Here is a 13,471-nt window from a genome sequence, read left to right on the forward strand (position 1 = left end):
TGTAAAAATATACATACTCATATGGCTTCCCAACTTGACGTCACAAACAAAAATGAAATAACGTACATTTTAAAAGAAAAAAAATCTTCCATGTTACTAATGTTTAACGAAACAGTTACGATGAGACATATATCAATCCGTATATCTAATTGAGCTGAACAAAATTATGATCCTCATGATCAGTTTTCGAGAAAAATGAATTTGTTTCAAAATGTAAAAAAAAAAAAAAAAAATACTACACCACCAACGAAAAAAAAATACTATATGATAACAACACCACCAACGAATATTAAGACGAACCTCATTCCGAAGTACACACTTTTCATTATGGCTCTAGCAAGATGACAAAATTCAGTATGGTTAAGGCAATAAGAGTTACAAAATGACTTCCATTTTTGTTGGCTCATGATATACTCCAAATATATTTTATATAGACCTATCAATCGACAAATCACATAGAATTGATGATATTCTCCAAATATATTTTATATAGACCTATCAATTGACAAATCACATAGAATTGATGATATTCTCCAAATATATTTTATATAGACCTATCAATCGACAAATCACATAGAATTGATGATATTCTCCAAATATATTTTATATAGACCTATCAATCGACAAATCACATAGAATTGATGATATTCTCCAAATATATTTTATATAGACCTATCAATCGACAAATCACATAGAGTTGATGATATTCTCCAAATATATTTTATATAGACCTATCAATCGACAAATCACATAGAATTGATGATATTCTCCAAATATATTTTATATAGACCTATTAATCGACAAATCACATAGAATTGATTAAAATTACATGCTTTGAAGTTAAGTTTCTATGCGCGGCTTTTCAGAAAATCAAGAACAAAGTGATTTTTTATATTCTTAAAAACTATATCGTTCGTTACCGTACGGCATCTCTTAAATCTTCTTCATGTCTTATTATTCCTAGTTCAATAAATTGACATCCAACTCCTAATTATCATGTGTCAATATTTGCCACGTTTACCGTCAACAGGAAAGATGCCACGGAATGGTTAAAAAAAAAAAAAAAGGAATTACCGAGAGGTACGCAATAAATTAAGGTGCCCGATTTGTTGTAAAGCGGGATATCCGACGTGTCTACAATAAATGGTTTAATGAGCGTGTGAATGAAGAACTGTAGAATCGTAGAAAGATTCTGAACCAGAGGAACTAGCGGCGAGTTTCACGCCTGGTCACGGAAAATCTATTTCGAATTCCACAGGAATCGCTGCAGTCCATGAATGTAGGTCAATCATAACCAATTTCCGTAAGGATATTTTAATGGGAACTTAGTGCAATGGGTATTTCTTTAAATATCGCACGTCTTAGAACAGAAACATTGGATTGTAGCAGATTGGAAGCGTAAAGTGTGATCCGATGAATCATGTTTCTATCTGAGTTCCACTGATGCAAGGCGTCCAGAGTTTGGAATGTCTATCAAGCGTTTCACTCCAGTATGTGGAAAGTGTGGTTCAAGCTGGATGAGACTCTCTTATGGTTTGGGGTTGTTAACTTACACTCACTTATACAGATGAATGTAAATATGAACTAGTATATTTATTATGAACTAGGATATTATCAGTGACCAGATGTTGCAATTTCTCTAACATCTTTTGAAGATATGCAGTGGGAACTCACATCTTCCAAGGCGAAAACTACTGTGTTCACAGGGCTCAAAAACGTTTGTACATAGCTTGAGTAGCATTCAAGGGCACGTCTGCAAAAGTTTCGAAATTAAAAGCCAATATCCAGTTGCAAATTTGTGAGTGTATATTGAGTTTGAGGTGAACTGCAGCAACATGTATCCCCAAAACTTTGATAAAACTAGGAATCTAGTCATGAGCAAGTAGGTTCACATTGATGTAGTATTGCTGCATAATCTGGTGCAATCATTTCCAAACAGAAACAGAAAGTTCTCCAGGCCAGAGGCGATAATACCCGATATTAAGTAAGTTTTAAGGGAAGTAACTATTTTGTCTGTCCAGTGTTTTTACTTAAGTCGAAGGAACGTGTTAGATTTTTTTAACTCTCTGAGAAATCTTATAAATTACACATACATGATATGTAAGGGAAACATATCAGTCTATGCATCGCGATATCCTGGAACTTATACAACCTTGCTTAAGAGATTTGTGATGTTGGCTGTAGAAATGCAAGGAGCACAATGAGAATTCTTTATACAGTAATAAACGGCGAACGTCTCAATATCTTGCGTTAATTCCTAATAGTAGACAGTCACGCTAATAAATGTCGCTACCGACAGGCTTGTTGTGTGTAATGAAGTGCTTGAATAGCTGTATAAGAAATATAGAATAGAGCTCATTATGCTCGTGGATAAACTAAAACAAAAAGTCTTAAATGTAAACAATTAGAGCTTTCAATAAGCATGATCTTAACCTACAGTATGGGCCTACAGCGGACCAAAGACTTGGGCACAACAACTAGCTATAATAACTGAGAAAAACTATAGCTAAGAAGTCATAAATGCCTTGTTTACACGATACGGGTACAGTAATATTCGAAAGGGGTAAAGACTCAGTCCTAGTGCCAGTATTGTACTTTTTTTAGAGAATATGCATTCAAACTTCAAAACTCGGAAATGATAAAGTAAAGCAGTACACACTATCTCATTCCTAACATTGGGTATAGTACGTATAGTACAGGAACATTAATAGCCACAAAAGTATATATATATTTTTTCTTTGTTTAAGCTTAAATGGTTCAGTAAGCTTCCGTAAACCTAAGTTCAATAAATTCGATTTTTAAGTAGTAGTTCTTAATAACAACTAATCCATTTTCTTCAAACTTTTTCACTTGTGGTTAAATTATTTTCTTTACCAAAACATATTTGTGAATAATAAACAAATATTAACATAGTCTAAATTGAATCGTTGAGTTCGAAAACTAGTCATCTGCATTGAAACTAATTTTAGAGGAGAGACAAAGCTAAATTAGGGTTAACTGCATCTGACATATAGGACTGTTCTCATTTTTGGACTGCCATATTCTACGGTCCAAAATAGAAAACAACCCTATTTGTCAGATGCAGTTAACCCTAATTTAGTTTTGTTTGTCTCTCCTCTAAAATTAGTTTCAATACAGATGACCAGTTTTTGAACTCAACGATTCAATTACTTTTCAGGAGACAGAGGAACGTAAAATTAGATCAGGAGTTAGACAGGGATATTGGTTTCCTATAATATTATTCATTATCTATTTACTGGAAGTAGTAAAGAAGATTCTACATACGGAATACGGTATTTCGGTAGGAAGTAGAGGCTCTGATAGCTGAATCTGAAACAAAAATTAACAGAATATTTTAAAAATTTGAGGAAAACCTATGAAAATAAAGCTGTGAAAATAAATGTTAAGAAGACGATGAGAGCAACTGCAGTTGGAATGAAGGAAAATGTGGAAGTTGGAAGAGAAAAATTAAAACAAGTAACAGGTACGTATCATTAGTGAACTTCTGAAATATGAAGAGGAATAAAAGCAAAGCTAGAAATGGCGAGAGAAGCCTTTAGGAAAAAGAAAACATATTTTTTTAAACCAACTAAAAAAGGAGGAGGTTCTCAATTCAAACCATTTGTATATATGTATATATTCTGGGTATATTTACGCATAACTTTGGCACATACCGCCGATTTTTTTTTTTTTTTGAAAAAATATATCTTCCCGATGGTCCCATATAAATTTCTTTGGAATCTGATGGTAATCTTTGGAGCTAGATTATGGAACATATCAATGGATGCTGGGTTAATTACGACAAAGTAACATGCTTATAGGCAACCATGCATTCTCTGTCGTGTTTATGGTTGCGTAATGCCACAGGGGTTATTCTGCAAAATTTCGGAACGCTTCCAGAATGCATTGTACTGTCTCTGTCCGATGAGAACAGCGAAGAACATTCGAAATGTGGACTTGGAAAAGATAGAGAAAAATAAATAGTTGAAACGAAACTCCAATGAGAAAGTTTCAGCGCAAATTGGAAAGAAATGAACAATATTGGAAGTAGTTAAAACAAGGAAGGAAGTTGGTTAAGATATTGTTTGAAAATAAAGTGTCTTATAAGTGATAGTATAGAAGATTATAGAGAGAATGGAAAAGACACACAAAACCATGATGATAATAATAGTGGAAACCTGCAGTCAATGAAAGGTTCTAACTTGACACAATTACCTGTCATTGTTTGCAAAATACTTATGATGATAAAATTGCTTTTGACATTATTATATTTTCCTTCAGATTTTAATAAACATCTGCAATTACGGATAGCTGTGACGTGTAACAATCTTAAGCCACTACAGTAAATTCTAGAGAAATAGTAGCACGAGTTTGTAGTATTAATCTTCTCGTTGTTTCATTGTCAAGTTAGTTTTTATTTCTTATCAGCAAGTCTAGAAATTAAAGTTCATTTACATCCTCTACATCAACGTTTTTCAATCTTATTTTAAGTTTATATAACACTAACTGTGTAATTTAAATCTCTACGGTACATTGTAACTATTTTTCTTTTTTTATTTTAGCCATGCCAAATTAGTTTCTATTTTTGATCATAAAGAAACATTAATCTACATAATTGCAACTGCCTGATCATCATGTTATCGTTTCAAAAGATATAAATAACTCTTCATATTATTAGTATTTAACGAAAAAAAATACCCTACAGATAAGACAAGTGCCAATTGATAGATCTCATTGTGAGGAACAAAATGATGTGCATAAATGTAAATTCTGTTGTTCAGTTTTTGAGAAAAAGAGTTTTATTGGATATCTAAAATTTATAAAACGCGATAACCATAACGATTATCGATAACCATGGCACCTATTACGGTGAATCTGACACTGAACTATATGTTCATGAAGTATTTCATTATGATAGTAGCAACACGACAGTATGATTAATGGGATTTAGCCCAAGATTATGATTAACTCTTAAACTTATTTTTTTGTTTAACTACAATATTGTCCAAAGTCATATATCAATCAATAGGTCACGTCAAACTGACCAAAATCACATGCTTTGAGGGTAAATTGTCATACGTAGTTTTCGAAAGCGAATTATTTATGGCGTTTAAAGGTATATCACTCGTTGCTAATCTGATGCAGTTGATAGTTTATATTGTTTTAATATATAATTTATTTATTTATATAGTGGGACTGCGTATGCAAAATATACACTGTTAAGTAGCAGATTGTATTTATTGTTTTGTTTGATTCGTCCTAACAGTGACACACATAACACTAACAATGGAGAACATATATCTAACGGTCACGCACATACTACTTGTAAGTTTTTCTATAAAAGCTTTAACTTTATCCCGGCATACCAGTGCTTTCATTATTATTATTATTATTATTATTATTATTATTATTATTAATAATAATAATAATAATAATAATAATAATAATAATAATAATAATAATAATAATAATAATAATAATAATAATAATAATAATAATAAATTTACAGGCTTACCATGAAAGGAAAAATCATTTCAGATATCATGAGAGGCCTTTGCATACTAATCTGACAACCAGAAGGATAAATGTGAGAAACAGTGGCTTCAGGAAAGAAACGTGTACATTGTGGCTTTAAGTTCCATGCAACAAGATCAGTAATGAATGTACAAAGACATTTTCTCGACGATTTCATGAGGAAGCATCAAACAAAAAAGAGGATGCTTGACTGGTATTCTAAATCTACAGTAATTGCCTATATCTATACGAAGGAATCCACGGAACAGTCATCTGTTTCCTTCGATCAGTGTCTGATTAGATGGCCTCCTCGGTCACCTGATCTTGTTTCTTCTGACTTATTTCGTGGGGCTTCATCAAAGATGAAGTTTATGTACTGCCTTTGCCAGCTAACTTTGATAACCTGAAGAGTAATTAAGAGCTGACGAGAATATGCTCCGAATATGCTCCGACGAGAATATGTGAGAGTGGAGTTGGATTACCGTGTTGATGTGTATCATGTGATTCGAGTGCTTTCAATACTCGTAGCTAGAGATGCAAGGGCTTAAAATACAAGCTTTTTAAAACGGTGTTATCTTTTACAGCCTGGGGAATTTTGGACTTTTCTGAGCATTTCAATTTTATTGAAGAAGTAACAGTACGGTCCACTTTGTTTACTTTTTATAACACAAAAGAACATTTAATACCTGTATTCTAAAGGGAAAAAAATATGATAAATTCAACAATAAAGGGTAATTGGTCACTTGATAGGAAAGAAAAGGAGAAAATCGATGGGCTTAATGGGTTTTCTACTTCGAATGCATTGTCTGTAGAGAGTTGTTAGAGTTATGCTTAACGGCAAAGATATTTTAGTCAAAATGTAAGTGTGTTGGTCACTTACACCAGTTGTAATAGTTGGTGGTCATTCAGCCGGTTCGCCCTAACCGGCTATTAGTGTTGTCCACGAGACGGGAAATAAGGCTTTGTAGTCTCGTCTCGTAAATTTTTGTCTCATCTCGTCTCGATTCTCAGTAAGTTTTTCTCGTCTTATTTCGAAAATGTCTCGTCTCGTCCTGTATATATATACACAGTAGACCACCGATTATCTGGCCTAATGTGTCGGAAAGGCAGGTCGGATAACAATAGAGTCAAATAGATTGGAGTTCTATAATTTTACTCTTATTAATATTTTCTGACTTCTTAGTAGAGGCCAATACTTTGTAAGTATTTATTATGTATTGTACCTTAAAAAACATATTAGAGAAAACAAAAGTCCAAGAATAAAAAGACATTGCAGATATTTTAAGATAAATTTAGTAATATCTAACTTAATTACAGGAAACATGAAATAAAGTAAAATAGGAGTTCTCAACTTTTCCACTGATATACTACCATAAATCGTATGTAACATCCAGAAGTGGTTCACGTATCACAGGGTAAAAAAAACAAAAAAAACGTGATATACATTATACATACATACAAATTTTAAAATAGTCAAAACATTAACCATGATAAATATTACAAAAATGTAAAAAGATAGGGCTAAAAGAGTCAAAACTTAGTTTTTAGTTTTCGAAGGTATCCTTTATAGATGACTGCTTCTCCTTGTTTCAGTCGCTTTTTTTTTATGAAAACGTTATAAGTCGAGTAAGTCGTTTAAAAAAACGTCCATTTTGTTAAGGGGTCTCTCTCTCTCTCTCTCTCTCTCTCTCTCTCTCTCTCTCTTTAACCAAGCCGGAGAGTTGCGTGTCCGATAGTCGAGAATCTACTGTACTCTGTACTTGATTTTTAAAAATAGTGCAAACAACAGTCTTAATAAATTAATTTAGTAGTAGAACCAGTGGCGATCCTTGTCTAAATCCAGCATGACTCGTGCGGCGCAAAATAAAGTGACAATTTTTCTAGAGGCTTCCAAGTATATACTATTCTGTTGAACTGTAGGATATCCCTGTGTACTATTTGGCTTGGATTTGTAAAATTAATGTAGGAATTATTTGACTCGTACCAGTGACCACCAAACATGTTGGCTTGTTAATATCATTCGAATGCTCAGGCTTTATACTTGTAGATACATATGTCATAGCAAACATATTGCCTATTCATCTATTTTCATGCCTGAGAGAATAGGAAGTCAAAACATGATTTTCACAAAATCAACTTCAGCGTTACTATGTAAATTTGGTCGCAATATTTGAAGAGCCCCAATATTCGAAACATTAATGAAATTGAGGGTTCAATTAAGGCAATGTAAGCGAACATACAATGAAGGGTGTTTCCGAAAACTATAGTGAAGATAAAAAAGATCATTAACGTCATTCGGTTGTTTGAGACTAAGAAGTGAAGCTGATCCTTCAAGCAGATAAGCATGAAACGACATGAGAGGTTGCAAAGAAACTAAACGTTGATCATTCGGTTGTAGCATGACATTCAGAGAAACTAGGAAAGGTCAGAAAACAGACAAGTTAACGGAGAATCAAAGAAATCGACGCTTGAATCTACTCTACACTTTTGCTACTTCTGTGCTACAAAAGCGATCCATTTTTCGAACATTACACAGACAAGGAAAGTTAAACCTTATACGACAGCTGACATATTCTATCAATATTTGGATCAAGTGATACATAACCATTCGACCTTCATATAAGGTTATAATATTTTCATATATGGAAAACGGGAGAATTTCGAAAAAATGTCTTTTGTGACATATACTATTTTATGAAACCTTTCTCTTCTGCCTTAGATACGATACTACCATAGTAATCTGTATATGTTGTGTTTGAAGCTACACAAACATATTTACAGAACATTTAACCCAATTCTATAAGTGTTTTTGAACATGTAATTATGTACAATTCAGTTATAAACAATGATCGAAAAATTTTATTCTGGCCTAGGCGAGAGTTCTGAAAACCAAGCGTAATAATAATATTAAATTAGTTTAATACATTGGTCTAGGCTACATTGTTTGCTAGCCTAGAAAATTTGTTAATACACAAGCGACGAAATGTCACTCCACTTCTACTAAAAACTTATATACAGGGTGTTCCAAAACAACACCGACAACGTTTGGGAGCTGATTCCTGAGACCGAGATAAATCAACAAGTATAGACCGACCTATGTGCACAAATGCTTCCTTTCGGAGTTATAGGCTGCCGAAAACATGAAAAAATGAACTTTAAATGTCCATAGCTCAAAACTACGGGACCTACTCTAGTGGGGTCGAGACTTCACTTAGGAACTAATATATGCCCTATCCAAAAAAAAAAAAAAAAAAAAAAAAAAAAACGTTTCAGAATCCTAAAGTACTCACGCAATATGTTTACAGAGGGAGTTTGGCCACGGGTGTATAATTTGAAGTACTCATCAACTGCCTCTTATTGCATGAGTACCGCAGGATTCTAAAACGAATCTTTGTCATACTAGTTCCTAAATAAAGCACATACTAGTTCCTAAATAAAGTCTTGACCCAACTACGGTAGGTCCGATAGTTTTGGAGCTATGGACCTTTAAATTTCGTTTTTTTATGTTTTCGGCAGTCCATAACTCCGAAAGGAAACATTTGTGCACCCATGTTGGTCTATACTTTTTATCTTATCTTGGTGTCAGGAATCACCTGCCAAACGTTCTCGGTGTTGTTTTTAAACACACTGTATATACTCGTGCTACAGATGGAGTATAGCACATGTAACGACTACAGTCATATTGCAGAACTGAAGTAATGCCTATTTATATCAGGCAGTAAATTGCAGATTTAAGTAGTATATTCAATTATAGTAGGGAGAAGAAAGAAACTGAGTTTACATACACAACAAGCAAACCAATTATCTATTTTTCTCCTGTTCCTCGGATATTCGAAATGTTCGTGTTATATCTAGTTTACGAAGCAATTTCTGATTACAAAAACAACATTTCTTTTTTCGAAAATGAAGTCAACACAGGAATATTCAATAACGCTTCGCGTCCCAAAAATGAGATGAGAATTATCATGTTTACAGTCTCGTCTTGTTTCATGTTTGAGACTAGGAAATTCTGCCGAAAGCCCGATACCACTCAGCTGTTGCCATCGACTCTTCCACTAGACCAGCAAGAAGAACTTGTAGATGTTCGAGACTAACGTACAGATAAGATTTCCTAGATTACAATGTTAGCTTTAGATTCTTCTAAGTCATATACATTTTTAAATCAGATTTCGTAGTTTTACTAATCTAGGTTAGTACTTTACGAATATATATACCATGTCTCGGTCTCCGATTGTTGGGTGAGAACTTTTCTTGTGAGATCTTGTAGTACTTCAGATGCTGAACTTTCTCGCTTACCATGCACTTTAAACATTGTTTTTCGACACATTGCAATGACTGTTTGAGAATTAGTAATAAATAACCATTGCTAATAGAAGTAAAGCATATTTTTAATTTCCATGGCTCGAAAGTGGTGGGATTTTTGAGATACGCGAGAAGAACATGGATCGTCAAACAGGATTCTTCTTGGGTGGGTGGTTAACGTTCTAGCTTCATAGACGAAAAATTCTTGTTCGTGGGTTTGAAACTCAGCTCCGAAAGTTGTGAACTTCTTAATTCTTTCTTCTCCGTATGCTAATATTTTTGCTCACTAAGTGAGAAATTATCTTTTTTTTTTTTAAAGAAAAGGTTCTCCACCTTAATTCGACAACTGCGGTGTGATGCTCATGGGTTCGACTGAGAAATTTTTATTATTCTGCTTCACAAAATCATAGTTGTTCTCAGAATATGGATGCTGTCCGATCATTTGTTACTCCAATTCTTACCGTGCATATGTGAATGTACCCCCCTCTCTCCTCGTATTTCAACCTCTATCTCTCAACATCGTTCGTCACGAACTCACAGGGTCTGGGATCAAACCCACGGCTCTTGAAACCAGATATAAGCGCTCTACCAATGGTCCATCGTGACTCTCTATAGCTTCGCTGTTAGTAGATTGTGGATATTTAGGCTTTCCAAACAGGAAACATAGAGATAATAATATTTTGTTTCCAATTTTCATGCTTTGAAAGTGTTGGCATTCTCGAGATATGCAAGCCAGTATGGTTTACCAAGTAGCCTTCTCTGAGGGTGAGTGGTTAATTTCACGATTTCATAACTCAAAGATCCTTGGTTTGAAACCATCTCTGAAAGCTGTGAATTTTTAATTCTTCATTCTCCATATGTTAAAATCTCTCTCTCTCTCTCTGCACTATCATCTGATGCTTCAAAACCAGAGTTTTGCACCTTAATTTGACAACTCCGAGTGTGATGCTCACAGGATTTGCTGAGAACCTTGATTCTTATTATGCTTCAAAAAGTCTCAATTTTCCTCAGAAAATGGATGCTGTCCAGTCATTTGTTTCTCCAGTTATAAGCTTGCATCGTAAGTGCATCACTCTCTGTTCCCATATTTGAGTCTCTTTCTCTCCCTCAATGTCGATGGTCATGGACATTGAAACTTGATTGTAAACTTCCATCAGGGCCATCGTGATTTCATATAAGTTTGTTTTTCGTTAGCTACGGATGTTTAAGCACTTCAAGTAGTAAACATAGACACAAAAGTCCGTGAAACAGTCGCTTTCGTTTTGTAAATTTCCATCTCCAAGTTGTATCTTGTAGTGGGCTACCAATTAGAAAAAGTGCACGACATTCTGGCAAAATTTAAGCAAGACCGGCATGTGAGCAGTCATGACATTTCAAGGGCCTAAACATCCATCAACAGTGTTAAATCATTCAGAGAATGGTCACCGAAAAAATGTTCTTAACCCCTCAGTTGTATGCTACCCGCCTTACGTTGTTGAATTACCGTTTCTTCCGTTATTCAGGAATTTATTTTCTACAGTTTTAAACAGATTATTCTGTGAGTTTGTTTGACTAGAGATTTCCTAACTGTCTTCAGTGGTTCTCCTGACAAAATCAACTCCTTAATTTTCCAACTTCTTAATAATTAATCTAATCTCTAGTTTGTAGGCCACCTTCGGCGCGAGAGACCTTGTTCGGTTTCTGATGGTAGCTTGTGTGGTTCCCATGATCCCACGTTAAGCAGTAGGTCCACGTCTCACACAACCTCGCTGCTGAAAGGAACACTAAGCTTTAAATCAACTAAATAACCAATCTAGTCTGTAAGTGATGATTTCTTAATTAAGAATTATGTCATGATTAATCATTTATAGCAGGACTTCACTATATTGTTCTAATTTGCCTAAAGTATTTGATCTCTGCTGATGCTTCTTCCTGAATCTATTTATTCCCTGTATAGGTGTCGAAAATTGTTGTCTTCTATTTTCACAGTCCGATTTCACACTCTTATTCTTGGTACAACTAAACATACGGATAGCTCTCTGTTTATTATTATAGTTTGCGTGCTTCAGTGTTTACTGTCTTGGGTTTTTAAATACACTGTAACTTCTTAGTAGAATGTAAATTCTTTCCTTTTCCTCGCCCTCCATGTCTTTGCACTCTTTATTGAACAACCATGTAGCTTTCACAGCCTTAATATATTCCATATTCTCCTCAATACTTTTTTTTTCACTGGTTTTCTTCAACATCACCCTTCATTTCGTTATTAGTCATGTAGCTGTTTGTCATCAGCTATGTCCTGCAATATTTCAAATCTATGTCACACCATGTTCTAGTAGACCATCGTCTTTTGATGTCGAATTTATTGTCTTCAATTATTATTATTATTATTATTATTATTATTATTATTATTATTATTATTATTATTATTATTATTATTATTATTATTATTATTATTATTATTATTATTATTATTATTATTTTACAATTTATCTCTATTATAAAACTACTGTATCTTTAGAATTATACGGTTGTGGTCTGAGCTACAATGTTCATGTATTGCTGTTGATCAATCAGAATACTATGTTTTTTTCAGTATATCTTTTTATAAAGTCGCTTCGAAAAGTAAAAATATATTTATGAACATTTTTATGTTTAACGTAAATGAATTACAAAATTTTTGGTTGCTGAGAAATTTATTAATTTTATTTTGTCATCGTTTTTGTTACTTGATTTACATCACATGTTAAGTTTTCTTAATGAAATATTCTTTCTTAAATCTGTTTTATGGAAACTTTAAAACTGATAATAGAGGGTGATGGTTCTTTGCAATATTGTATGAAAGTTATAGTACCAGTCTGCTGGTCAAATAACCAGCAATATTTTTCTTTATCTGATTCCTAAACCCCCCCCCCACACACACACACACGAAAATTCATCACCACGTACAATCTAAAGGCCACTTATAACGTAAACTGATGTTAGAAAGTTTGGTCGTTAAATTATTTTACACACAGAGATTATGAACTGCAGGATCTACTATTAAAATAGAATTTCAATCGTATTCATATTTGCATCCAAGGAATTACACCTCCAGCAGGATTTAACCTGATGAATTCGGAGCCCCAGAACGTTTTGAATAAGACGTGAGTGCTATAACATTTTCACCACCCGGTTTAAAATGATTGACATAAAGATGAATAACTTTATTTTATTTGAATGGGCTTTTTAATTTACTAGAGGTTTTATTTATTTATTTATTTGTGTATTTAATAGTGTTGCTTTAAAACTAAATAGAAACAGGACATGCAGGATTTTGTAAAATGAGAAAGTATTAGAGGATCTTTGCTTCTTCTTTCATTCGGGCGGAAATGAAACATGATCAATGATTTTAAAATATTGCTAATTAGAAAGGAAAAGAAATTGTTAGTATTGTATCGCATACACTGGTGCAGTAGTAGTTTCATTACATTTTAAAAGCAAACACATGTGTATACAGGCTTGTTATTTCAAATATGAGAAAACATTAACAGAAGGCTATTTTCGTATAAGCACTAGCTCTCCTTTCCTTACAAGAAAGAACATAGCCTTTTGAGTTTAAAACCAAATCAAATAATGTTTTCTTGCGCCGTACGAGTGCGATATCTTAGTAGAGCTACCATATACCAAGGTTACAATG

General features: G+C 33.6%; 1 protein-coding gene across 5 annotated transcripts in view; it reads right to left on the bottom strand.

Moving 5' to 3' along the window:
* Positions 1-13,471, bottom strand: part of LOC145678327 (homeobox protein orthopedia-like) — a 347,476-nt gene that overhangs the window by 299,788 nt on the left and 34,217 nt on the right. For 3 of the 5 annotated variants that reach the window (XM_081748344.1, XM_081748342.1, XM_081748347.1), the window contains exon 2: positions 3,286-3,330. The exons of the other annotated variants lie outside the window; for them this stretch is intronic. In XM_081748344.1, coding sequence (XP_081604470.1) covers positions 3,286-3,330 — 45 coding nt within the window. The remainder of the gene's footprint in view (positions 1-3,285; positions 3,331-13,471) is intronic. 5 annotated transcript variants of the gene reach the window in all.

The sequence above is a fragment of the Thermobia domestica genome, chromosome 2 (genome assembly GCF_964235325.1).
Source record: "Thermobia domestica chromosome 2, izTheDome1.hap1.1, whole genome shotgun sequence".
Lineage (NCBI taxonomy): Eukaryota > Metazoa > Arthropoda > Insecta > Zygentoma > Lepismatidae > Thermobia > Thermobia domestica.